The following is a 26,260-nucleotide window of genomic DNA, read 5'->3' on the forward strand; positions in this document are numbered from 1 at the left end:
TTGATCTGTGGGCAGTAACAGGTGCTTGAGTTCTAGTCCAGAATAGGCAAGTCTGTATTTGTGAAAACAGTTTCAAGGACAAGTTGATGGTTCAGGTAGTCAAAAATTGTTGTTTTCTGGCCTCTGGAAACCACTTATGACTCTCATTCCGTTCCCAATGGGTTTACATCTGCTGCATTGATGTCCTACGGCATTTGTCATTGACTACCCTTGTTACCAGTTTTGTGAGGAGGCTTGAAGGCCTCAAGTGTGGTAAGTCCTTGCAGAGAAAGATCAAAGTGAATGTTGTAAGTTGAGCTGCTACAGAAGCTATGGATGGTAAAAGAACTTAAAATAAAACTCAGTTTAAATTCCCTCATGTCCGGTTTCTCTTCCCTGATTTGTAAATTTTATTTACTTTCTCAGAGGGGGATAAATTGAGAGTCTAGTCCAGCTCGTGGGATATTAGTAGAGACCGAGACTTCTCAATTGCTTATATATTCCATAGCTGACCTGCGTAAATGACCAGGACAAGTCTCTGTTAATTTCTCTTGTAACGTCTTTCTCCTCCTGTAGCTTAACATCCCCGTGGAGAAGAAAGTCACTGACCATCAAGATCGCCCACAGACACTCTGCGTTTGCACGTCGGAGATGACTGCCACCAACACCCGCCACGCTTCCTTCTGCAGCTGTCAGGACCTCCAGAGCCTCTTCCGTAAATTTGCCAGTTCAGAGTTCTTCCACTCCAGCTACACGAAGTTCCCGAGGTCTCGGGACAATTTCAGTCTCCTCCACACGCTTTTCTTGCGCCATGCGTACGAGGTGGACGATAGGCCTCGGAAGAATCCAGGCTTTCCCCAGCTACGACACAAAACCTCTGCCTCTGAAGATCTGTGGTCTATGTATTTCACTGAGCTTTCCCTGGACTTTGAGGGGGCTGAAAGCTCAAAGGGCAGAGCCCTTAGCTTTGTTGACCCTTTTCCCCTTTCCATTTGGGCCTGCCTTCCCAAGAGATGGGGGCAAGCTCAGATATCTAAACGGCAGGAATTGGCTGCCTCTGAGTTGAAGGTTAAGCCTTCTGCCAGCTTTAGCAATCACCCCAAAAATGAGAACCTTTCCAGAGAACATGGGGTTTGTCAAAGATCAAAGACTGACCAAGATCTGAAGAACATCTACAAGGTCCCAGAGACAATGGATGTCTTGGGAGAATCCGAGTGTGAAATTGATGATGGAGTAGATGATAAAGAGCTGGAAGCCTCTGCTGATATCCATGTGCTTGTGTCCTCATCTGTTCACGTCAAAGTTCGGCTCAACCACTACCAGTACTTGGTGCTGCTCAGGATGAAGGAAGTTCTGCAGACATTACAGGAGCAGTTGGCCCAAGATACCCAGGAAGTGACTGGGTCTCCTTTAGATCCCATGTCTGCTTGCGTAGGAGTTATGTTCCATAGTGCCGAAGTGGCCCTACTCATGAACCCCGCACCAGGGTCTGTCTTGGAACCCAGATCCCTTGACTCGGACACAACGAGCCTGATCGAGTCTGAGCTCTCTCCTTCGGACAGCAAGGAGGGGCTGGCAGCTGAAGAGAAGGAGCTGAAGTCAGAGACCAGCTCAGAGAAGGGGGTGTGCAGTACCTCAGAGGTGCCAGAGGACAGTGGAATTGAAAATACAGGTACCAGTGTGCCGCTGGAGACACTCCCAAGGTCTGCAAGTGATGGAGCTCTCAGTACAGCTCCCCATAGCAAGAGCATAGAGGAGAAAGGTTTGATAGAGGAAGCACATGAAGCTGTGGAAGCCCTGGCTGCAGAAAGGCCAGCAGAGAGCAGCAGCCATCCCCAGAGCCCTCCTGCTCTCCCTTCTAGCCCAACCTCAGACACGCAGCCCTTGGGGAGAGGAAATCTCGCTCTCAATGGCCAGGCAGAACTCATCCCTTTGAAGAACATAGAGGTGGAGTTGTCTAGTGCACTGCATATCACAAAGGACGCCACGAAGGAAGCTCTGCATGTGACTATGGACCTCACCAAAGAAGCCATGTCTATAACAAAAGACGCCCTGAGCCTGAGCCGGGAGAAGATGACCTCCATGACCTCCACCATGCAGAAGATGCTCTCTCTCCCCCCAGCCAAGTGAGTCGGCCATCCTCCTGGGCTTCACAATAGCAGCAGCGAGGCTGCTGGGAAGGGGGGAAATGTAGGCTGACTGCTCCCTTTCTTTCCATATCATTTGGGTTAGAGATAGGTTGGATCTTCATCTCATGGGGATGGTCTAAATGCGGTAGAGTCTGACTTGCAAGTGTTCAGAGTGCAGCCCAATATCTGTACAATCTGGAGGTTAAGCCGTTTGCCTTTATCACTTTCTTTTTTTTTGGTAGGGATTCTGTGCCCAAAGCAGAAGAGGGAGCGGTGACTCCAGGCGGGGGTGGCAGCAGCCGGATGCGTTTCTTCTCCATGAAGAGGACAGCATCCCAGCATTCCTTTGACACCACGTCTGTGGATGGGAGCGGCCCTGAGGACGGGCTGTCTGTGGACAGCGATGGCAGCGACGGCTTTGTGATGCTCACAGACTCTGGTAACAAGCACTTGGCTTTATCCGCTTCCCCACTCGTTTTTCACACCGGTGAACAGTTTTCTGCGTGGGCAAGTGAGTTGTGTTCGTATGGGATTCACTTGTGCCGGTCCTTCTTTTTGAAGGTCGTGAGCAGTTCACCCACAGTGGTTCTTTCTGCTTTTATAGATGCCCTTTCTTTGAGAGGAGGAGTATAAATAAGTGGGGAGGGTGACCCCTGCACATAACAATGGTGGTGTAAGGCGTTTGGCCATACCGGGGCAAGGACTGTCGCTGTGTGCAGGTGGCTGGATGGTACATAGCGTTTAGGAAGGGTTTAGTAAGGGCTGGTTGGAAGGAGGGTACACTGAGCATTTCTGTGGGCGTCTTTCACTTCAGCTCTGTATTGCTTAAATTCATCTGAGGAGCTGGAGAGAGTTCCCTAGAGGATGGTATTATAGGCCAATAGGCCCTGAGATGCAGGCAGATACTGAGATCAGGACTTCTTAAAACCAGGAAAAGAAACAGGATCAAGTTGTTGTTCCTTCCATTTCAGAACCCAGCCTGGAGCCTCTTCCTTCAGGGCATCTTCCTCAGGTCCACAATGACACAGGCAGTAGAGCAAGCCTGATGGCAGAGGAGGAGGGTGGAGTGTCTCCTGAAATAAACAGCTCGACTTCACAGAGTGAGGACCCCAGCCTTCAGCTGGTCAGAGTTCTGTTCCTTTTCACTCTCATGCTGTCTCCCAAGTGAATCTGGAAGTGAATCGTGGGGTGGTGTTTGCTTTAGTGAGTGGGCTGGTCCCTTTCTGTTTCAGGTGTCCGTCCTCATATTGAAGATGAATGAGGTGAACTGTGGGATAGAGGCACGAGGTGATGATTTGTCTGTTGCTTTACAAGTAATGAAGGTGGTTCCAGAGCAGCTGAACAACGTTGGAATGTGGCAGTATTTGCGTGGCTATCTGGGTAAGACACTGGCTCTTGGAGTCTGCTGCTTTTATAGCTGCATTTTTATAAATAATGGCTTTTATATCGGCCACCCTCAGGGAACATTCCATTTTAACTGGTACTTCAGTGTTAACGTTTATTGTGTTTAGGATTGAAGACGACTTGCGTGTGAGGGAGTGTGAATGCTGAGAATCTTTTGTCAGTGGTTCAAATCAGGTATTTAAGGTGTTTCCAAGGTGCCTACACAGTCAAGTTCTATGGTGCCTAGTAATCGTTGACTAGGATTCTTTAACTGCTGCTAGGATGCATGGAATGAATTAAAAGAGGGAGTAAAGCTATCTAGGGAAACACTGAAGTTATTCTTGCCCTGAGAATAATGCTTCTGGGCTAGGGTAATAATGCTTCAGGGCAGTAAACAAACCCTGAAAAACAAACAAACAAAACTATTAACCAACCAAAAGAACCAAGCCAACTCCAAAAAAGACGAAACCAAAAGCAACTACGACCCAAAACTTCAAGTGAAAACAGGAGCGGTCTTGGAATGTTGGTCCTTCCCTTAACAGTACTGCCGGTGGCCGCGAGGGGGCGAAGTGGGATACCAGTTGGGTGGTGGAGAGACTGGTCGGCTCTGGAGAGCGGGTGGTGAGTTCGGTAAACTCGTGTCTGTGCAAAGCGAAGGCTGGTTTTAAAGTGTGCTGAGATGCTGAGAGAGAGGGATGGCCCTGGGAGTTTAAACGGGCCGGTTCTGGTGTTAGTTTCAGTAATGTGGACTCGTAGTTGATTGAAATTTGGATTCATTTCGTGTGAAGGATGATTTCAGACTGCTGGCATTGTGAACTTGACTCCGTTCTGCGTCTGGACGGTACAGGGCTATTCAAGATACCTATCTTGAGTTTATATCTTATCAGTGATGCCATCTTCTGCAATGAAATCTTTCTCCTCTAGCTCTAGGAGATCCAGGTATAGAGAAGCCTTCAGTCCCTGAAGGCAGTGAGGCCCAGCCCGAAGTGTGCTTACGCCTTGAAGTAGGACCTAATGCTGCTGTGCATTCCCCACTCGCTGTTCAGAATGGCTTCCTTCATATGCTGGTCCACAATTACACAGCAGAGCTCTGCATGTCCTTCCTTACCAACCTTGGCCCCTTTCTTGAGGATGAAATCATTCCAGAGGTGATCCCCATGGAAATAGAAGTTGTGGATGCCAAAATCACATTGAAGGTGAGTGTATGGGGAATGAGAGATTCCCCCCCCCCAGGATGGTAGCCTGGGCAGAGCTCACTTGTAAGATCCTGCTTGGGAAAGGATGCTGTGGGATTGCTGTGGGCCTCTGTAGAGGTCCTGTTTTCCTGGTACTGTTTTATCTTGCGTCTAAAAACTGCCTTAGGGATGAATGAGTAACACAATGGAATTGTTGAGTGATCAGATTGTGGAGAAATGGGAGCCTGACATTCAGATTCTCTCCCCAGCTTTGTTGATGTCCTGTTTTGCAGACTCAAGGGAAAGAAATAAAATACGTCTTCCTTCAAGTGCTTGTGTGAAATGGGAAACGTTTGACCTTTTCTGTAAACATTTAAAGAATTACGGATGAAAAACATTGTGTGAGAGCTGGTTGATATTTAGGAGGGGGGCACTGACAGAAGTTCTTGATTTAAACTTGTTTGAAAGCAATGCTTTGGCTCCACTGAAAAGCAAGAACCACTGTTGCTGCACAGCAGCATGAAAACCTCCAGCCTAAGGGATACTGGCTTTTTTTTATTTGGCTAAGGAATCTCGGCTAGGGGTGTGAATCGGGAATTCGTAGGATGACAACTGTGAGAGCAGCCTTCGGGGTGATGGTTGTAGGCCCCTCCTCAACCTTTGTTATGGATATGACAGAACTTGGGTCTGAGCTGTGGGAGTGCTTTCTACACAGATTAACACTCACGTGCAGCCTCGTATATACAGCCACGCTTTTCCATATGGTGGGTGACCTTGGTGAGCTCTGGCAGAGCTGCCAATCAGTAACGCTGCTCCTGTGAAGGCTGGGGGCAAGGGGAATCCTTTGCAGAGTTGCCAGAGCTGTCACAACAGTTAATTTCTTCTCTGCTTTGTGGTTTTTTTTTCTCAGGATGACAGCCCACGGGTGTACCCTACCTCCCCTGGTCCTGTTCCTATCACCTTGGCAGTAGATCACATCATTGTGAAGCGCAGAGATGATGGGGTGTTCTATCTAACAGGTCAGCAACATGGGGAAACTTGGTTTATTCTCCCCCAGCACCCCTCAGGCTGTGCTGGGGGTAGAATGCTCTGCTGTGCCTGGTGCTGAAGGAGACTGGAACTGAAATGTGGTGCTTGCTGCTGGGAGGGATGGGCTCTGGTGTGTGAGCAGTCCCTGCTTCTGTCCTCTGAAGTCACTTGTACCAGAATGGGCAAATAATCTTCTGTCTTCAGTGCGAGCACCCGGGTCCTTTGGCTGCTGTGCTGCGCGGACCTCTGGGCGCATGCCTTCCTGCCTCTCTGGTTCTTGCTGCTTTTGTTGGTTTGTTTGGACACCAAATTTGGTACCTTGGGCAGAACAGGTTAGTACCTAAAACCATGAACTGGCCGCCTGAATTCATGCCTGATGTTTCCTTCAGCTCACACCATCAGGATTGATTACTGCTTCTCCCCTCCCTTTAGTTTCTCCATTTTAACATGGGACTGAGATTTGGGGGGTTTTCCCCATTTAAAAAGGGGGTGGGGTGGCAGGGAAAGAAGAAAGGTTAAAGTTATATTTTTTTTGTCCTGAGAACCCTGTTGTGTGCATGTCCACCCCTGAATGTTTTCTATGCTTCTTTCCAGCTCCACAAGGGGAGGGCTCACCGAAACAGGAAAAACCTGTGTCAGTTCTTCAGGACCAGAAGGCCCCCGCAGAGTGTGTCTTGGCAGCCCCGGCCGCGGGAACACGTGGGCTGCAGGTGAGTCACTGCTGCCTGTTGCTGTCTGGACAACTCGATAGCTGCTGGAAAATTGAGTCTTTTGTCTTCGTGTGCTTGCAGCTACTGAGAGGTGTGGTGTGTTGCAGATAGGGAGTGCACACAAAACAGCCCGTACCTTCTCTTACAGGCGTTCTGAGAAGTCAGGAGACCTTGCTCAGCATAAACTCTCCTGTTCCCTTTCAGGAATTAGTTTGTTGTTTTTTTCTTTTCTGATTGGCTCCATCTTCCCACTGTGTCCAGCCCTTTGTTAGAAAAACAAGAATCGGGAGGTTCCCACAAAGAAAGAGATGTTTTGTTGGAGTGGCCAAAGTCTTACAGCCAGGGAGTTTCAGGTTGCTGAAGGTTTCTGCTGTTTGGTTTGGATTTTTCTTTCCAAGTTGGTCAGGGGGCTGGAGCAGCTTCCCTGTGAGGACAGGCTGAGAGAGTTGGGATTGTTCAGCCTGGAGAAGAGAAGGCTCCGGGGAGACCTTATAGTGGCCTTCAGTACTGAAAGGGGCTGCAGGGAAGGTGGGGAGGGACTCTTGATCAGGGGATGTGGCGATAGGGAGAGGGGTAACCATTTCAAACTGAAAGGGGGTAGATTTAGGTGAGATATAAGAAGGAAATTCTTCCCTGTGAGGGCGGTGAGGCGCTGGCACAGGCTGCCCAGAGAAGCTGTGGCTGCCCCATCCCTGGAGTGCTCGAGGCCAGGTTGGATGGGGCTGGGAGCAACCTGGTCTGGTGGAAGGTGTCCCTGCCCATGGCAGGGGGGTGGAACTGGAGGATCTTTAAGGTCCGTTCCAACCCAAACCATTCTGTGATTCTATGTGTCTGGAATTCAGATGGCTGGTTTATTTATAAATATGTAGTGTCCTCTAATTATGCTTCCTGTCTGATGCCAGGTCTGCTTGGCAAATTGATCGCTTGCTGTGGCAAAATACATATTACGGGAGCAATGTGGGTGACTAGGTACAGACCTAGGCTGGGACTTCGGATTCTGTGCATTAGTTGGCCACTTGCATCTTGTAAAACCGGGCCCTGACCAGAACTGGAGCACATAAGCATCACAGTAGCTTAGCTTCAGTTTAGTTTCTGATTTTATTGAACTTAATAGGAACAAATGCAAAGGTTAAATTCTTGTGCAAAGCTATTTGAGAGCCCAAGGGAAAAACTGTCCTGTGCCATGACACTGCAGCGGGACCTGGCAGTGTTTGAGGACAGAATTAACTTTTGTTCATGGAGTCATGAAATAGGAATGCCAAGCATCTTGTTCCAGCTATTGTCTTAATTTTAACAAATCTTTAGAGGTGTATCAGGACGCCTTATAAAAGAACAACGCAGACCAGAGCCCAGTATCTTTTTCCTGCTTTCTTTGTGTGGTTACCTTCACCCAGAATCGGGTAGCTGCTTTGCAGGAAAAAACCTTGCCCTTTGCAAGTCTTGTTGCTGTGCCTGGAAACGTGAAGGGAAGTCTTGGGAGAAAATAGTCATTAGACAGCCATCCCTGGCAGCCTGAGCTGACGCTAATGACGGGTATGGAAGTCAGCAGGCACCAGTTGGCAAGTATTTCTCTAACTCAAACTGGGTCACCTTGTCAGTGAGCTTCGTGTGGTTGTGTCATGGAGCGTAAATCATCTCAAAGGCTCCTGCTTTGGTTTTCCTCTTTGAGCAGGCCGGTGTCGTCAGATCTGCCCTGCTGCTCACCTTTGGAAACTCCTGCTTTGTTTTCTCTCTGTTCGTCTCTTACAGTTAAAGGAAGTGCCGGAGTTGCAAAGGGAGCTTCAGACGATGAAAATAGCCCTTGCAGAAGCCAACATGGACAAGGCTCGCCTTCTGCAGGAAATTAGGAAATACAATCCCCTCTTCCAGCTTTGACAGCGAAGGTGCAGGCTGCAGCTGCTCAGGGGGAGTGGAGACCACCACCAGCACTAGGGCGGCTAGTTTGATGATATTGCTGCTCAACGGGTCAACCTCCTGGAGACTGATCGCCTCCAAGAATGGAAACCAACTGTGATGGCAACACGAACTTGAACGAGGGAAAGGAAGGCAGGCCTGGCTGAGCAACAGGGAAGGAACCAGTTGCTGTTACCAGTTTGCAGCCACTTGCCTCTGTCCTGGCAGTATGGCGCTGCCTCTGTCGCCGAACCAGGGCAGTGGTCAGCCTACAAACAAAGGTCGGAAGTTGGGGGGCACACCCCGTGTCTCATCACCCACGGGTGGTAGTGACCGTGTGCTTTCAGCCTTCACCTTTCATGGTAGCATCTAGGGATGGTCCACGTTGGGGTTTCTGCTTCTTTCAGCCTTCCTTGTGTTCTCACCCAACCGTGCGTGCCAAAGAACGCAGGAAAAGGAGTGTAGTGACTTCACCACATCAGGAATGACAGAGAGTAGGTGCGGCAGAAAACGTTGCTGAGAGCTCTGATGGGAAAGCGTGTGTGCTGTTGCCTGAAAAACAGAGGAGGTCAGGGCGTGTGGGAGATGCAGAAGGGATTTCCCGCCTGTGGAGTAAGAGGGTCACAGCTCACTATTCCCTCAAGAACAGGCTCAGGATAGTAAAGAAATGCCTTCAGACTTCCTTCTCCACCAGTGATTTGTTAAGACCGAATCAGGAATATATTAGACTTAGTCTAGTTCATTCTCACTTAATCCCGCAATGTTTGGCTTTATGGATGCAGAAACACAAAGGAATTAATTTATGTCATCACAAAGCACTCTTTAAACTTTCTTTTAACTTTACTGGCAAAGAACAGGGGTGAAGAAGGCTGGTTAAGTCACAGAATGAGATGACCGATGCGTTTTGTTGGGGATGCACGCTGTCCCCAAACCGTTATTCACCGGAGTTTCACCGGTGAGGAGAGGGAGAGCAGCACTGGCCACAGAAGGAAATAGCTGTCTGCATTCCTACACGGTCGTGTATTTTTATTAGCACTGAGCTCTTGCCTGGTCTTAAATGTCTTTGAACAGTGATATTGGTATGTGGGTCAGGAGAAGGGTGCTGACCAGGCCCCCTGGGGTGGAGGCCGACACTATTAACTGCTCGCCACGGGGTGGAGATGAAACAGTAGCTGCTGGGTTGAGCGTGGGTTTGTATTCTTGCCTTTTCCGGAGCTGCTTCCCTGAAGAGGAAGAAGTCTCTGTGGTCAGAGGCTTTAATTTATAAAGAAATAGCCTCTACAAGTGTGGAGGGAAAAAAAAGAAAACCTTAGTGAGATACGAAGTAAACCCTAGTTTTAAAAGAAGGGAATACCACCTATGAACTAACTGCGAGAATCGAGAATCGAACCCACTCCTGAGGACAAACTGGCGCGTGGTTTCTTTGCTCCGCTGGCCCGGGCAGCGCGCGGTGGGTGTGCTGAAGCAGCCCTAAGGGGCGGTTGTGAAGGGAGACGCTGTTCCAGAGGAGAGCTGGCTCTGTGCTCTGGTGCAGAAGGGTGTGACTGTCAGCCCCCTGCGTTAGGGATGAACACCCGTTCCCTCCCCTGTTACACACGGCACCTTTACTGTGTGCAGAGTTCACTGGATTTTATCTTATTTCAGACTTTGATTTGGATTTTTCCAGGTGCGTTTTGTGTTTGTGTAAATGTACCATTTCTGAGGCACCGGCTGTTTAGTGCATGTGAAACAGGTAGCGATCGCCACACACCAAGTGCTAGGAACGGTGACAGACTGTGTGCGATTCTCCTTTATTAATCAGGTGAAAACTTCGATTGTCTCTAAAGGTCAGGTAGCCCTTGTTGTGTTTTTTAGCTGAACACACTCCCCAAACTTTAATCTAATAGATTTTTCTTTTTTTTTTTTTTTTTGCTATGTAAGCATTACTCCACTGAAATTAGTTTCGCTGAAGTAATAGAAGGTTTCAGTCCTGCTCACTATGCAAGGAGCAGCCTCTGATTTACAAGCCATGATGAGCTGAGGCCTGAAAACTATGCAAAAGCAAGCGGCTAACTTGGGAGTTAAGTTTGTTTTCCCTGCTGTGCTCTTAGACACTTATCCCTTTGCCCAGCTCTGGAGCTGTTGAACGCTTCCCCTTAACAGGCACTCCCGAGATCGTTTGAGTTCTTCTTTAGCTCTAGGGCAGACAGGGACACGGTTACAGCGCGAGGCTGGATGTGGAGGCACGGCCGTGTGTGGTTTGCGGGGAGCCGAGAGTGAATTCCTTGTGGTGGTTAGCTTTCACTTTGAAAGAAGAGGGTATGTAAGAGAGGGTGATTAAAACAGCTGCCACTCTAAAGATCATCATCTCAGTTCCCTGTTCAGCTCCATTAGACTGAGGGCAGCTTTGACCAACGTTTGGTGGAACTAGTCCGTGTGGGCTCGGTTTGAGCAGCGCCCCTCGGGGCAGGCGGAGCTGCCAGTGTTCCTGCCGAGGTCGGGCTGACCAGTGCCTACAACCAGATACGACAGCGGCAGCGAGAGCCTGACCTTCCTCCCAGCACCTCTGGGAGCGGGCAGCCGCGAAGGAATTCCCAGGAGGAGCGCTTGCCTTGGGCAGAAGCCGGGCAGCTGAGCTGCGGGAGGCCTCGCCACTGAGCCTGGGCCAGCTCTGACGTTCGGGCGCTGTGACTTCTGCCAGTTGCTTTCCATCCTCCAAGGGAAAGGATCCCTCCTCCTCGTTCCTGTTGGGACAGCCGGGCTGTTTTCTCTGGAGCACCTTCCCATCCCCTGCTCAGTGCAGCCTTTGACAGGGCAGATTTGTGGTGCTGCCTGTGATGGGAAATGTAGCGGAGCAGCCTGTCAGGCCTGGTCTCGAGAGGAAAATGCACTTTAACTTTCTAAGCGTCAGCGGGCATTTCCTTCGCCAATACTGCCTCGTGTGTAGGATCCTGAAGTAAAAGCAGGGGTTCTGAAATGCAGGGTATCTCCTGTGGTAGAGGAGAGTCTTGCTGTGGGCAGCAAGAGAGGAAGGAGGTAACAAAGCATCTGCAAACAAACCTGTACGCCAGCAGCTCACTGTAAGTACCATTACGAGCGGCACAAAGCCCACGACAGCAGAAGCTGCTTTGTTTAGTCAAACCTTTGCGCTTCTGTGCTTGCTCCCTCTTCCTGTGTGACGCCAGAAATATAAGAATGCTTGCCTTAGGTGGAATGCAATGGTATTCTTACTTTTTATTCACTAATTGCTTGGAAATGGGAGGTTTTGTTCTTCTCTTTGGAATTTTCATGACTTTTTGAGTAGGTGTCCGGCTTCATCTCCAGCCACCTTGGGGAATGAGTAAGGTGCAAAGGGTTTTCTTGGATGTGGTGTCTAATTGTCATGTCACACAACTCCTTACCGCTCCCTCCCGCGTGTGCAGACTGAACAGAGCTGGGGCCAGGTTGTTCCCAGCAAATTTCTTGCTCCAGCAACTGCAAGTCAACGGGGTTTGTTTAAGAACTGAAGCACTTCCATTGTTTGGTTTTGAAGTACCAGTTAGAAGTACTGTAAAACAAAATCCACCTCCTTTCTACAGGGCATACGCGTGGGAGGACAAAACCCTTCTCTGTCTCCACCGATGATAAGTAGCAAAGTTTACATTGTAGAGCCTCTTATTTAAGGACTCTCGCTGTGGTCTGATGAGAGCCAACTTCATCCTTGGTGTAACTACACCCCCTTCCCCTCGGCAGAGCACGTGGCCTCAGCATTTACAGGGTTAGGCGTGTGCTCCCAGGGGGGGCTGCTGTATGGACGGGGGGGTAAGGGGCAAGTCTGAACTTGAATGGGGGTTTTAGGCAGTATTGGAACTTTATTGCAGTATATTTCCACTCGTGCATTTATTGGTTCTATGAACCATGGAAAGAAATTAAAACTTGTTAACCTCCTTCCAGGCTCCTGCATCTTTTTTTTTTTTCTCTCCCCTACTTCCTTGTACAGTTTTCTAGACCAACTTTGGGAAGAGCAGCGCTGCCTTCAGAATCCTCAGCTTATGCAAATAGGAACAGGAGGTGCCCGAGGCAAGGGGAAGCTTCGGGAACACCTCCACGGGGGTTGAGACAGATCATCAGGTTTACTCCCACGGCCCTGAATCACACAACCACCCTTGCACAATTAGTGTTTCGCAGCAAGACTAAGAACACAGTAACAAGTTTAATGTACAATAAAAAAAAAGACACTTCTGTACACAGACACCACTCCATCTGTGCCCGCAGAAAGAATGCCCCTGGGGGGCTGAATATGCTGAAGACCTCGGTTCCTATCCCTGCTGTGCTCAAGCAGGGGAGCCCAAGGCTCCAGCTCAGGGATTTGGCTGCTGCCCATTTCTGGGCAGTGCTCAGAGGATGTGCAAGACTTCAGCAGTGACAGCAGGAAGCGCCACTGGGGTCCTGACGGAGCTGGGTCTCGTAGCTCTGCTGGAACCAGCATGAGGTTCACAAGAGGAAGCTTGTTTTAACATCCGTCGGCTCTCCCCGCTCGCAGGATGCTTCAGTGGAAGATGATCTTTTTGTATTTGGAATTGGGGATCTGTCCTCGTGACTTGAGCCTCCTGACCGCCTCTCGCATGTGTTTGGGCTGCAGAGGGGGCAGCTCCCCCCACTTCTCACACACATCCAGTGCTAAACGACAAAAACAAAAGTTCACGTGAGCAGGACGGCTCAGCTTAGCCAGTCTGCTGCTGTTTGAGCTTTAATGTTCAAGGCAGCAGGTAACATTTTTGTTCAGGGGTTACAGCTCACGTTGTGTTAATACACAGGAACAAAACTGCTCCGTGTGCTTCTCTGGCTGAAAGAAAAACCAGTGCTCGGGGCCAGAATAAACTGCTTTTTGAACCGCTTGGCTACTGTGGAATGCGCTGCTTTGAGTCACACCCAGAACTTAATGATCTCAAACCACCTGCTCTCTAGAGGCCCCCCTAGGCTGGGTGGTGTGTTTGGGGGGGTTGTGTACAGCAGCGGCAGGAAGGCCCAACCTCTGCTGGAGGTACAGGCCAGTTTCTGCTCTGTCATTTACAGAGAGGATCCTTCACGCCTCCTGCCAGGGATGTGAAACAATTAAGGACATGAAACAATTAACAACAGCAGAGAAGCTGCTTATCCAAACCAGCAGACACAGCAGCAAACTGCACCACCCCAGCATGTACAGGCCACATCTGGGTGACACATCTACAGGAACTGGTTGGCATCAGAGCCAGGGGTTCCTCCTCCAGCCCGAGCGGAGCCGGGACACAGCTGGGTCACAGCTGGGTCAGCCTCCCAGCCGGTGTCCCAAAGAGATCTCGGCTCATCCCATAAAGGGAGAATCTTACGGGTTAAGAGGCTTAAATAACTCATTTCCCTCGAGGCTGAACTTGTCCACAGCAGCATTAACTAGAGAGCTTCACTGCCCTACTGCAGCCCGCTCACAGGCCAACGTGCAGGGCAAGAACTTCTCAGTTATCCTCCTCGGAGAGGATAAAAGGGGAGGACAGCGGGCACCAACCCCTGCCGACTCACAGGCGGCGATCCCGACAGGATCGGAGGGGACACTAGGGGCAACACCCCGCTCTTGGCTTAGCTCAGCTGTAGCGTTCTGCTGCTGCTGAAGGTCAGAGGGCCCCGCAGGACAAGTGTCCAGGCTTGGTCTGTGTCCTGCTCTGCTGTAAGCAATGAATTTACCCCATATTCTTAATTTTTCACTCAACATCTGCCACTCACCTTCCTCCACCACCTCCCCAACGAAGACCTTGGAAATGCCGGACATGGCGATAACCACGTTCTGAGAGACAGAGGTGCCGGTGATGGACTGGATCAGCTGGACAAGCGGAGAAGGACAGTCAGCTCAGCGAGGGACAAGCAGCAGCACTGCAACAGTCTAACTCCTGCTTAGTGCTTTGAGTCAAAGACCAACCAAGGGCCACTGAAACCCGCAGAGCAGCAGTAACTGAGCTTTAGAACTAGGTCCTACGGCCCCGGGCACAAGCTGGCTGTCAAGGTTTTAGCTCACCCTCCTTCAGCTGCAGACCCTGCGCCAGCAATTCCACCTCCCTGTTGCCCCCCACCCCCTAGACCACCCTTATTTCAGACGAGCTCCTACTCAAACTCCACAAGCCACGCGAGGGCACTGAACTGGACCGTAATGGGATAAGCCGATCCGATAATGGTCTCAGCCGCAGGGGCTGAGAGGCAGCTGGAGGGGGAGGCGGGGGAGCCCCCACAGCCCGAGCGTACCAAGGGCAGGCTCGTGTCCTGCAAGGCCCAGACACGGCTGCAGCCAGGCTGAGGGAGGCTCCAGCTCTGCCCAGGCTCGGTCTGTGGCGAAGTGTTACTGAAGTCGTACCCGTTTAATAGCAGCTTTGGGGAAAGCAGAGCGGCGGTACATCTCGTAACGGTTCAGCTGTTCTTCGGAAAAGGAAGAGACCAGTATTCTGGAGCGGAGAGAACCGATTGTTTACAGCCAAAATAAAAGCCTGGAGCTCTTCAGGCCGCTGCAGCGGTCCTGCAAAGCCCTTCCACCACCCCAAACCTCCCGCAGCACAGAACAGAGCCGGGAAGGGAAAGACAGAGCTACTGACATCGTTACCCGCGGGTCATAAACCAATTAAACCACTATGACACCGTCTCCAGCGGCGTGCGGTGCCCTCCCCCGAGCACCCCCGACTGCTGCCCGGCGCCCCGGCACTCACTGCATTTTCTGGATCTCGTCCTCGTCCACTTTGTGCTTCTTCTCCTTCCTCTCCTTCAGCTCCAGCTTCACCTTCTTGGCCGCCGAGGCCTGCAGGCCGGGCTCCTCCCCGTCCACCGCCTCCCCCTCGGCGCTCCTCACCTGGGCGAGAGCGCAGCGCTCGGCTCGGCGGCTCTACAAGGCCCCGCTCCCCGCGGGCCCGGCCCGGCCCGGCCTCACCTCCCCGTCCGGCGCCTCCGCCTTGGCCTCGCCGCCGCCGCCGCCGCCGCCCTCTCCCGCCTCGCCCTCGCCTGCCACCTCCGCGGCCGCCGGCTCCTCCGCGGCCGCCGCCCCGTCCCCGGAGGGGGAGGAGGAGGAGGCGGCGGCGGGCGGCGGCTCCTGGGCGGCGGCGGCCCCGAGCTCCTGCCGGCCCGCCTCGCCGGGCTCCGCCATTGCCTCGCGCAGCGGCGTCGCCTCCTTGATGACGCGGCGCTACGGCTGCCGCGAAGGGACGCGCGTCGCCGGCGGAGGGGCGGGGCCTGTCGCCAGGGCAACGGGCCTGGGGCTGCGGGGGAGGCGTGGGACCGGGCTGGGGGCACTGGGGACACTGGGGGAATTGTGGTGGGAAGGGCTGGGGGAACTGGGGACACTGGGGGAACTGGGCTGGGAAGGGCTGGGGGAACTGGGGACACTGGGGGAACTGGAGGTGGAAGGGCTGGGGGTACTGGGGACACTGGGGGAACTGAGGGGAGAAGGGCTGGGGACACTGAAGGAACTGGGGTAACTAGGGCGGGAAGGGCTGGGAGTACTGGGGTGGGAAGGGCTGGGGGAACTGGGGACACTGGAGGAACTGAGGGGAGAAGGGCTGGGGACACTGAAGGAACTGGGGTAACTGGGGCGGGAAGGGCTGGGAGTACTGGGGTGGGAAGAGCTGGGGGAACTGGAGACACTGGAGGAACAAGGGTGGGAAGGGCTGAGGGCACTGGGGACACTGCGGGAACTGGGGGAACTGGGGTGGGAAGGGCTGGGGACACTGCGGGAACTGGGGTGGGAAGAGCTGGGGGAACTGGGGACACTGGAGGAACTGAGGGGAGAAGGGCTGGGGGAACTGGGGTAACTGGGAGGAGAATGGCTGGGAGCACTGGGGAAACTGGGGGAACACAGGTAGGAAGGGCTGGGGACACTGGGGGAACAGGGGTGGGAAGGGCTGGGGGCACTGGGGACAATGGAGGCACTGAGGACACTGGGGTGGAAAGGGCTGGGGGAACTGGGGCACTGGGGGCACTGAGTTGGGAAGGGCTGGTGCTGATGCTGGGGTACAGGGGTGGCCAGGGGCGAGGGGAGAAGTGGGGCGAGTGTGGGGTGAGGGAGGGCCCTGCGGGGAGCCGGGCTGGCGGCTGCAGTGGCGGGGGGAGGCCGGGGGCCGGGGCAGGACAAGTCCCCTCCAGCTGTGGGAGTCTTTTGTGTAAAGATCCAGAGAAAAAAAAAATGGATATTCCGAAGGAGACACGCTCCAGCGGGGCAGGTCGGGAGCCCACAGCTCCATCCCTGGCCCCAGACCGGAGCTGCCCACACGCCAGACCTCCCCGAGGTACCGCTGGGGGTTTCCTGCAGGTTTCCCTGCCTTGGGAGCAGGGATCAGTTTGGAGGGGCTGACACATCCAGCTTCTCCGATAGTTCCTTCTGACAGGGTCAAGCTCCGGCAGCAGGGAGCGAGGGTCGGGCTGGAGCAGGGTGTGGGGAAGCCCCGGTGCCCACGTCCCCATCTGCCCCAGCCCCTTCTCAGTCCCTGGATCCTCGCCCTGCTGCTTTGGTTCTGTCTTGATCGTGCTGTACAGCGGGATAACCTTAACCCAGGGCTGCAGGGTTCCAAAGTCCTGGAATGTCTTTGGCAAAAGGGGTGAAACGCGTGAAATTTCCAGCAGCGCCTTTGCGCAGCCTCCCTCTCTCTGCGGTTCGGTGGTCCCAAGCCCCCCGGCAGGAGGGTGTGGGGACCCAAACCAGCGCTCAGCGGCGTGAGGCCGGCGGGGCTTTAGCTGGGTGCCGAGGCTGTGATCCCCTGCGAGTCTTCTCCTGGGTGCGTGGCCCAACGCGGGATCAGGACGGGCTCCCTTCGCCCCCCTCAAGCTGTCACGGGCGTCCCCGAAGACAGGGATCAAAACCAGCCCAAGCCAACCTGTGCAAATCCCCTTCGAGGGAGAGAGCAGCTGGCTGTCAGGGCTGATACTGGTAATGGGATGTTCAAATGAACCATCTGGCCGCATTTGAATTATGTTTTGTGCTGGCTTATAGCGTTTTTACGGTGGATAACTGCTTCCAGCCCTTTCACTTCCCGGGGCAGACTGATCCTCTGTGTGGGATGCAAAGCACCCCACCTCCCCGAAGGCTTCCCTGGGGGAACATACCTGCAAATTTACCTGTGAATATTCATCCTCCCAGTAAATGTGGGGAGGGAAAACCCGGGCAAAGACATTCCTGCTTTAGATACAAAGATACAACCTCCTTTGTGTACATTTCTCCTTTATATACACCCTCCTTTATATACATTTCTCCTTTATATACATTTCTTCTCTATATATATTTCTCCTTTATATACATTTCTCCTTTATATACATTTCTTCTCTATATATGTTCCTCCTTTATACACATTTCTCCTTTATATAAATTTCTTCTATATATGTGTCCTCCTTTATATACATTTCTCCTTTATATACATTTCTTCTCTCTCTATATTCCTCCTTTATACAAATTTCTTCTATATATGTGTCCTCCTTTATACACATTTCTCCTTTATATACATTTCTTCTCTATATGTGTCCTCCTTTACATTCATTTCTTCTCTATATATGTTCCTCCTTTATATACGTTTCTCCTTTACATACATTATTCCTCTCTATACATCTGTGCACCCCCCCTGTACCCCCCTCCCCGAGCTGCCCCCTGGGTGTATTTTACACCTGGCTCCTCCATTAGAAACCTGGGAGATGGGATTTGACCCAAACGCGCCTTTTTTTCCCCTGCAGCACGTGCTGGAATCCCACTTTTACATTATTCCCCCATTCCACGAATAAAATTAACCAAAACAAGCCAAAAACCGAGGTGCAGCCAAGGGCGCTCTGACAGACTAACCCAGCGGGGGCGGGGGGCGGGGCTTCCCCGCAGGCCGCGCCCCCTGCGCAGACCCCGCCTCCCCGGAGGCCCCACCCCGGAAGGCCGCTCGGGGGGGGGGGCGTGGGCGTGGCTTGGCGGGAGGCGGTGGCGGCGGGCGGGCGGCGGCGGCGACCGGGCCGGGCCATGGGGAAGGAGCAGGAGCTGCTGGAGGCCGCCCGTACCGGGAACCTGCCCGCCGTGGAGAAGCTCTTATCGGGGAAACGCCTCAGTTCTGGCTTCGGTGGCTCCGGTGGTGGAGGGGGGGGAGGAGGAGGAGGAGGAGGAGGCGGAGGCGGCGGCGGCTCCGGGGGGGGAGGCGGCGGAGGAGGCAGCGGGAGCGGCGGTGTGGGGCACCCGCTGTCCAGTCTCCTCAGGTGAGCGTGGCCTGGGGGGGGGGGGGGGGGGGGGGCTGTGGGGTGGTGGGAGTGGGGCTCAAGGCTGGGGAGGGGCTGTAGGGGGGAGGAGAAGGAGGAGGTAGGGGGTGTGGGGAGGGGGCTGTGGGCCTGCTGGGGAAGGGGGAGGCTTGGGGGGGGGACGACTGGTGGGTTGTGGGGCAGGAGGGGCGTGTGTAGGGCAGGGGGACAGAGAGGCTGCAGGGCCGTGGGGAAGGGAGGGAGAGTGCGGTTGGAGGTGGGGTCTGGGGGGATTTAGAGTTGTGGGGTGGCGTAGAGCCATGGAGCTGGAAAAGGGACTGGGGGGATTCAGGGGCACAGGGTAGGGGCTGGGGTGTGTGGGGCTGGGGGGCCTGTAGGGCCGTGCAGCAGGAGGTGGGGTGTGTGGGGCTTGCGGGGGGGCTGGAGGGCGGTGGGTGAGGTAGGAGGTATGGGCTTTTGGGGTGTCGTAGGGCTGTGGGGCGGGTAAGGAGTATGGAGCTACGGGGTCGTGTAGATTGGGGCTGGGGGCGTGGGGGGCTGTGAGGCTACAAGGCATGAGCTGGGGGTTGTGGGACAAGGGGCCGGGGGTGTGGGGTGGGGGTTGTAGGGCAGGGAGGCAGCTGCAGGGGTTTGGATGTGCTCTTGGGGTGGAGCGTGTGGGCGAGAGGGCTGTGGGATGGGGGGATGCTGGCGCTCTCTGGGGTGCGGGGGTGTGGGTCGGAGCCCTGGGGGACACAGATGTGGGCTGTAGCGCTGCGAGCACGGAGGGACTGAGGAGGCCAGTCCCCTGGGGGTCTGGGCCAGCGTGGGCCAAAGGAGGAGGCGCTGGATGGGAATGGAGGGCCAAGGGGATGGGAGGAGACGCCACAGCGGGCTGTGACGGGTGTGGGGTGCACCGGGTGCGTGAGGATGGGCTGGGGGAGCACTGAGGGTTTGGGTGCTACCTGTAGGACCTGGGGTGCAAAGGGTGGTGGAGCCCCTTGGTGAGGAGCAGCAGGGGCCAGCGGGCTGGAAGGGGAGGCTGTCTGGAGCAGGCGCTTCCAGGGCTGCGTGCTGCCCGGCGGTGGTGTGTCCCGCGAGGCTTGGGCCGCTGTGGGGTTGTGGATCGGCTGGTTACCATCTGTAGCTGCAAACTGGTGTAACTGGGAAAATATGATGCATTTGGCGGAGGGCTCCCGAGGCAGGGTGCTAGCAGAGGCTGCTGGCTCTGAAAGCCGGGACGTGTGTAGGCTCCCACGGTGAGGAGAGCTGCTGGGTGAATTCACCGGGGTGATGTGCAGCCGGGCGCTCAGTGAGGCGTCCTCTCCCCGCTCCTGCTCCGTGCGCGCTCGCCCTTCCTCGGGGATTTTCACGCCTTGCAGTAACGCTCCTCCGCTGGGGTGCTGCCATCGGCGGTGGCCGGTGGCGTTCGGGGGTCGGCCGTGCTGCGCCGGGGGCTGCGCAGGCAGCAGGAGGGCACGGTCACTTGCTCGAGCAGGTACGAGTCCCCTGCCGTGTCGTTTGCTCTGTTTTGAAGCTCTCAGACCTTTGCCAGTTGTGGGGTTTTTTTTGTTTTTTTTTTTTACTCCTTTTTTCAGCGTCTCCCGAGGAAACCACTTGCGGGTGCGTTTCTGGAGTTGCAGCTTTTTGCCGTTTCAGCTTTTCTGCTGGAAATGCTGCTGTTCCTGTTCCCTGAGCAACTGGTTTATACTGGGATGGGGGAGGAGATTTGAGACCGGTGCTGAGTGACATTGTCACTGCGTGACCTGACTGTTTAGGGGGATATGACCTGCCCATTTGTGCCCAAATTTGATCCCTTTTTCCTTTCGCATAACCTTATCGCAAATCTGGCTGTTGTTGCATGTTGAGCTGAATGGCAGAGACCCGCTGACGTGGAGAGCTCGTGCTTTCCTGGTGCATGCGTTTGCTCCTCTAAAACGTAAATCTGCTCTTGGGTTGAATTATTTTCTTCTCTTTTTAAAATATGAAACGCTCTGAGCCCTTGTTTTGAGTGGGCAATTGCTCTGACCACTTCAGGCTGGTCTATGGTAGAAGATGGATGTACTTGTGGGGTGTTTAGATAAAGTGGAGAGGGTCAGTTGAGTTAAATACACACCGTGAGTGTTATCAGCCTCTTGTTCTAACAGCTCCGCCGCACTTTCCGACAATGCGTGGTGATGACGGCGACCTTTTTTCCCCGGTAAGACAACTGCTTGTGATACCAGCTGGTTTGTGGAGTGGGCAGGCTGTTTGATGTCTGAGCAGTTAGCGTGATTTTTCACGTGTAAATGTGGTTTCGTGTGTAGCCGCGTATCTGAAGGATGGTGGATGTCACAGCTGTCGTTCATAGCTTCTGTGTTCGTTAACTCGACTGTCTTAAATGTCTGTCAGTCGACACTATAACAGTCCCTTTCTCCCACCAAACTTCCCCGAACCTTTTTCTCCCTGCTGCTGAGTTACAGTCAGGCTTTTTTGCATGTTTATGGTAGTGGTTCTTGTTCTGGAAGCGTGTTGGTGTTCCCAGCATGTTGGGAGTCATCGTTAACTTGCTGTGTGAAACCTGCTGCGGCATCCCTGGATGTACCAGAGTTTGCATGCCCACCCCACGGGGGTGCTCGCCCCGGAACGTGGTGGCAAACCTGTGTGGATCGTGACCCCCGTGCCACGTTTGTACCAGCGGTGGCTGCAATCTCCCTCCATCTCAGCCTTAGGGACGCCGGGCAGTGCCCGTGGGGACAGCCTGCTCTTACCCGCCGTCGCCTCTGGCGAGCTGGCGGTGGGGTGGGAGCGCGGGGGGCCGCGGTGTGTGCGGTTGCGGCGCTGGGAAGCAGGAGGTAACTGGGGATGGTTGGAGGGCTCGTGTGCTGCGGCGGGCGATGCGTGTTAGACGTGGAAAATGGACTTTCTGATTGTTTCCAGTGTTCTGGCAACTCGTTGGGCTTTTCCTTTGGGTTCAATGACTCCAGGTGAGAAGACTTTGTGCTTGTTTTGCAGCGAGGAGGTTTTCAGGAGAAGCAGCTGCTACACCTACCTGCGAGGAGGAGCCTGACAATTGTTTTGGCAGCAGCTGGGACGAGCTGGGCAGCGTTCAAAGCTGTTTTCTGTGGCGTGGGCTCAACCTAAGCGACTGCTTAGAGTCCTGGTGGGCCTGGGAGGTGGCTCTAAGGTGTACGAGCTCTGCTGAAAGGTCTGTTATAGTCGCAAACGTACTCCTTCGTGTCACCTTAGTACAGCAGCAAAATGTTGGATTTTAGGGACTGAGTTTCCAAAAAAAAAGTAGCCAGGCTAAGTTTCTAAGTGGCCTTAGCGTATCGGAGAAGACATTTGGGCAGTTGTCTTCTGCCTGTGTGTCACCCTGTCTCTGTTGTGGTCTGTTTTCACTCTGCAAAGTGTGAAATTAACTCTTGTCCCTGGTGCCAAGCCTGATGACTGACTTCTTTGCTCATCTCTTGAGGTGTGTGATTCCTCCGGAGCACCTTCGCCTGCGGTTTCCCTGCTTCCCGGGGGCAGGGAGGATGTTGCAATGAGTTCTCCGCGGCAGGCACGGTATTTAATTATAGCTACCTCTGCCTTTCTGTGCTCCTTTAGAAATAACTTCAAGGGTTATGAAACAGGGAATATGAAACTTTGTCTGCCTTGACACTTGATGGAAAGTTGAAGATTGGCAAATTAAAGGGACCTGATGCTGTGAGAGGAGGGTGGAGGTGACAGAAAAGCGTCTGTCCAGCGTCCACCCCACCAACCCTCTGCCTTCTCCTGAGTACAGCATCTCGAGGTGTGCAACAGGTCAAGAACAACTTTGGAATAACTTTAAAGTTGGAGCCTTTTCTCTTAGATCTAATTCCTGTATCTTGATAGAATTTCCTGGTGATGATTAAATTAATTTTCTAAATTAAAACCGGAGAAAATCACGGTGCCGATTAAGAGGAAGCATTAATGGAAGAAGTAAGTTGACGGAGAAGGCTAAGGTGCTTCAGCTGGTGGCCACTTGTCAGGGCTCTGCAGTGCAGGAAAGCTGCTTCAGCAATAGAGGTCTTCAGTGCTGGTGGGTAAAGAAATCACAGAACAGGTATCTGGAGCGAGGATTTAGTTTCTCGTGTGTGTGATAAAGCTGCATCTGAGCGAATTTAGGTTGCAAAGCTTTGCCATTGAGACTGGGAAGTATTTAGAAAAGGGGGTAGGACTGCTTCTGTTCTTGCTCAGGCGTGGGTCCCGCTTCTGGCAGAAATGGCCTTGTGCCTTTTAGAACAGCCAGTCGCAGGTTCTTACTGGGGCACCTGTGAAAGGCACCTCGGACACCCACGGGATTGCTTTGCCAAACCGCAGCCGGCCTGTGAGACCAGCGGGTGGCCAGAGTCGGTGGGGTAGGGGTCTGCAGCCACCGTAAAGACAACCCGGGTCACCCGAGTTTTAGGGATGTGCGTCCTTACCGACACTAGACCGTGGGAGCGTTTCTACTGAAGGGTTTCTTACCCCTCGGCTGTGGGGGGGAAACCCGTCCGTGGTCAGTTCTGCACGTTTCGTGTTTTCCCTTCCCCAGCTTTCGGCGGCCTTCCTGGTTTTCTGTGATCATTTGGATTCCTGGTCCTGCTGAAGCTGCTCATATAGTTAGAGATATCTGCTGGTAAGGGAGCTGCTAAGCTGTCCTCCACCCCCCAAGGCTCGTTCCAAGAACGGGGTCACAAACGCTCGGCTGGGCTGGCAGAACTCCCTTGTCCCTTCCTCCGTCTCGTTTCGGGTCTCTGTCAGCGTGGTGTTTAGTTCCTGTTTTTTAAGTCTCACGCCTTGGACTACCTGTTCTCAACAGACCATCTCCCCTTCTGAAGTGCAAGGTCCAGCTTTTTGTGTGCAGTTTCGGGCATCTCGAAGGTAGAGTTTTGGGTTAGGTACAAAACGGGCATTTCCTGGAGGAAACACGTGTTTGCGGGCACGGTGGCGGGGTGCTGCGTTCCCACCGTTACACCTGGTAAGCGCTTGTGTTGAGCTGGGGGGACTGGTCTGAGCTGGGGGGACTGGTCTGAGCTGGGGGGACTGGTCTGAGCTGGGGGGACTGGTCTGAGCTGGGGGGACTGGTCTGAGCTGGGCCACTAATTGGTTTGGGCCTTTTTTTAATGCGAAGGGAGCAAATGCTGGTCTGTAAAGTCACAGAAAATGCCTTCAGCAGTAAATTTGGTGGAACACGTATTTTCGTCACGTAAACTTAACTGCCCACCATGTTTATTATAATTTAAACGTGAACTTTGTCAAGGTCTGAGGTTTTCCTACTTCCTGCTTAGATCACTGAGCTGAGCCCTTTGGGTGGGAGAGGCGTGCACAAACTCCAAGCGAAATCACCGCTTGCTGCAGGTAAGCAGGAAGCAAGATGTGATAGACCGTGATAAGCCAAACAAGAAGGAAATGCAAAGACAGAATTAAAGATAAAGTCTCTCCCTAGGGGGTGAATGCGCTGCTGTATAACACTAAAAATATTAGGCAGGAAAATAAACCTCGGTGGAAAGGTAGGGTGAAGAAGGGAGGGCAAACGGCAGGTCGAGGTAATAAGGAGGATACGGGGAGGATGAGAAGCAGCAGAGGAGAGAGAAATTGGTTTCTGGCTTTTGCCAAAGCAGATGGTGGGGCTTACAAAGAGGTGGTGGCTTGCCAGGGTTTGGGGGAAGGCTTGGCTTCGTGCTGCCGTCCCCGCAGCCTCCGGGATCTGCTCACGTAATGGGATGGGATCTGTTCAGGGCCTGGCAATCTACTGAAAACCAGGTCCAGGGGTCTGATGCAGATCTCTGCTCCTGGATCATACCCTGGCTGCTCCGTTTTCAGAACATGTCTACTATAGCACGGGCAAAAGCATTTCTGGTAGATCAGTGGGCGCCTAGAGATAATATCGGCTTCGTGTAAACACACCTTAATGCTTATAAGCAAAAGCAAGTCCAGAAATCGCAAATGCTGTGTGAATCCATGAGGTTCTTTGGATATTTAGGGGTGTTTCTCATAGAGGCTGCAAAATTTGGATTTGGTTGTTTTTTGGGTTGTTTTTTACTGCTTCACTGTGAAGCTAAAGGCAGGAAGCAACAAAACAATCTGTGGCCTGAAATATCAAGCTGCATTCAGTAGGTTTTGCCAGTAGCAGTAAGGGATGAATTGTGTTAAAGCCAAATCTGCAGAAAAAGCTTTTTATTTTCATCTATTGATGCGAAGACTGCATCTTTGTTGATGAGAGGGGAAACTGAGGCTGTTGTTGAGCCCCAGATTGTATATGTAATCTTCTGTAAGTGTATCGAGGAGAAACTTCTGCTGTGAACTGGGACTTTTTTTGTATACGTCTGTTGTGGGAAAGGGTTCGGTTGTTCCTTCACAGAAGCCACAGCAAGTGTTGGAGTCAATTTGCAGCAGTTATTGCTGGTGAATATTTTGTTCGGTTTGGGAAATGACGTGGTCTAATGGCTGAACGCTGAAAGTAGCTTCGAATTGCCCAAATGTGATTAGGAGTCAGAAAAATGATTTCTATTCTAAAAAAAAGAAAAAGTGGGATTTCCTACTTGTTCCTGTGCAGCTGGATGATTTAAAGAAGTGATTTGTTAATGCTACACGTTCTCCTGGTGTCCGCAACCGCCCTGCCCGCTGCGTTTCCATCGGGACAGGAGGTCCCGCACCAACGGGGCGGCTGAGGGGGGGAGAAGAGGAATCTCCCCACGCGTGGCAAGGATCAGGCTGTCGGTGGGTCTGTCCCTTCCCAGGTGGGGCGGTACCACCTTGTGTGTGGCCGGGTCTGGGGACTGAGTGACAAGTCCTGCGGCGTTTGGCTGAGCTGGTGGCAGGGAGCAGCGGCTGGGCTCCAAGGTCCGAGCTTCCAGGGTCGGGTAAAGGCGCAAACAAAATCATTCCCTGCCTTCCCCTTCCCCCGACCAAAGGAAGCCGCTCCTGGTGCGTTCACATAAAACAGGGCCGTGTTAGAAATCGTTGCTGGGTCTTTCCTTCTGCTTGGTGCTGTGCTTAATAACAGCTCGCCCACTTTTAAAGTCTTGGGTTCCACACCCTACTGTGCAAACAGCAAAGCAGGACAGATCTCTCTAATTAGATACCTGAGCGCTGGTATTGCTAAGAGTATTAGTGCCACAGGCGTTAGGTGTGCACCGGCTTTTTTTTTTTTTTTTTTTTTTTGGTGAATTGTTTTCTAAGCACTTTTTAAATAATTCAGGAAGGCTGCAATTATTGGCAGCGCCTCTCGAGAGTTTTGTATCTGTGTGATCTTCTACTTCAGCTTTGGAACCTTTTATTTGCTTGCTTTGGTCAGCATGATTCTGTAATTAGGGTTGTGTCTGGGGAGGACTGGGGTTCTCTTGCTGTAGACTTGGGACCTCGGACAATTCACGTCGGCCGTGCCCTGCTTTGCTCACCTAAGCCACCGATGCTCCCTGTTCCCCTCTGTAGAGGATGACTTGGGTTTTATGTAGCACCCAGGGCTTGCTTGCAGTGCACATGAAAACTGCATGGGTGGCTTCCCTTTCTGTGAAACTCCCGTGGGAGAGTTTCGTCCTGCTTCCTTCCAGCCACGCGGTGTGCAGTCGGAGCCTTCCATGCCGTGAGTGCAGAGGGCAGCGACCTGGTGCTGCCTGCTTTGGCTGGCAGAAAAGGTGGTTAGGAGCTGAAGGGGGGTGCAGCGGTGCTGTGAAGGGTGCGTGAGAGCTGAGTTAAGTGGGTAAGGAGCTGGGAGCAGATGTGAATTGATTGAAGTGGCGCAGCCTTCGAGCAAAATGCTCCAAGCGCAGCTTGTTGGGTGGAATTCTCTCTGTTAATGCTGAGTAAA

The 26,260-nt window shown here is 53.0% G+C and overlaps 3 protein-coding genes across 9 annotated transcripts in view; 2 read left to right on the forward strand and 1 right to left on the reverse strand.

Moving 5' to 3' along the window:
* The window catches only part of BLTP3A (bridge-like lipid transfer protein family member 3A), a 31,860-nt gene extending 23,546 nt beyond the window's left edge, over window positions 1-8,314 (forward strand). Inside the window, exons 15-22 of the mRNA XM_086476509.1 lie at window positions 556-2,105; window positions 2,351-2,547; window positions 3,080-3,231; window positions 3,341-3,488; window positions 4,416-4,687; window positions 5,577-5,685; window positions 6,290-6,405; window positions 8,155-8,314. Of these exons, the coding sequence (XP_086332635.1) occupies window positions 556-2,105; window positions 2,351-2,547; window positions 3,080-3,231; window positions 3,341-3,488; window positions 4,416-4,687; window positions 5,577-5,685; window positions 6,290-6,405; window positions 8,155-8,280 (2,670 nt within the window). The 3' untranslated portion in view covers window positions 8,281-8,314. The remainder of the gene's footprint in view (window positions 1-555; window positions 2,106-2,350; window positions 2,548-3,079; window positions 3,232-3,340; window positions 3,489-4,415; window positions 4,688-5,576; window positions 5,686-6,289; window positions 6,406-8,154) is intronic.
* Window positions 8,315-12,795: 4,481 nt separating this feature from the next.
* TAF11 (TATA-box binding protein associated factor 11) lies at window positions 12,796-15,412 on the reverse strand. The gene is made up of 5 exons (XM_086476612.1): window positions 15,200-15,412; window positions 14,982-15,121; window positions 14,636-14,723; window positions 14,014-14,110; window positions 12,796-12,936 (listed from the first exon to the last, which is right to left on the reverse strand). The coding sequence occupies exons 1-5, from the start codon at window positions 15,410-15,412 to the stop codon at window positions 12,806-12,808; spliced, it is 669 nt and encodes a 222-aa protein (XP_086332738.1). The 3' UTR covers window positions 12,796-12,805.
* A 2,841-nt stretch (window positions 15,413-18,253) lies between these two features.
* Window positions 18,254-26,260, forward strand: part of ANKS1A (ankyrin repeat and sterile alpha motif domain containing 1A) — a 103,408-nt gene continuing 95,401 nt past the window's right edge. For 3 of the 7 annotated variants that reach the window (XM_086476657.1, XM_086476660.1, XM_086476659.1), the window contains exons 1-2: window positions 18,254-18,350; window positions 18,390-18,483. In XM_086476657.1, the coding sequence (XP_086332783.1) occupies window positions 18,254-18,350; window positions 18,390-18,483 (191 nt within the window). Of the gene's footprint in view, window positions 18,484-26,260 lie in introns of all 7 variants that reach the window. The other 4 variants (XM_086476655.1, XM_086476656.1, XM_086476658.1 and 1 more) reach the window with 2 other exon arrangements.

The sequence above is a fragment of the Leptosomus discolor genome, chromosome 21 (genome assembly GCF_034619465.1).
Source record: "Leptosomus discolor isolate bLepDis1 chromosome 21, bLepDis1.hap2, whole genome shotgun sequence".
Lineage (NCBI taxonomy): Eukaryota > Metazoa > Chordata > Aves > Leptosomiformes > Leptosomidae > Leptosomus > Leptosomus discolor.

Coding starts and splice junctions, on each gene's coding strand:
- TAF11 (XM_086476612.1), bottom strand. CDS start 15,412: ATGGCGGAGCCCGGCGAGGCGGGCCGGCAGGAGCTCGGGGCCGCCGCC. Junction 14,724..14,981: donor GACGAGATCCAGAAAATGCA/GTGAGTGCCGGG, acceptor TCTCCGCTCCAG/AATACTGGTCTCTTCCTTTT. Junction 12,937..14,013: donor TGGGGAGGTGGTGGAGGAAG/GTGAGTGGCAGA, acceptor TTTGTCGTTTAG/CACTGGATGTGTGTGAGAAG.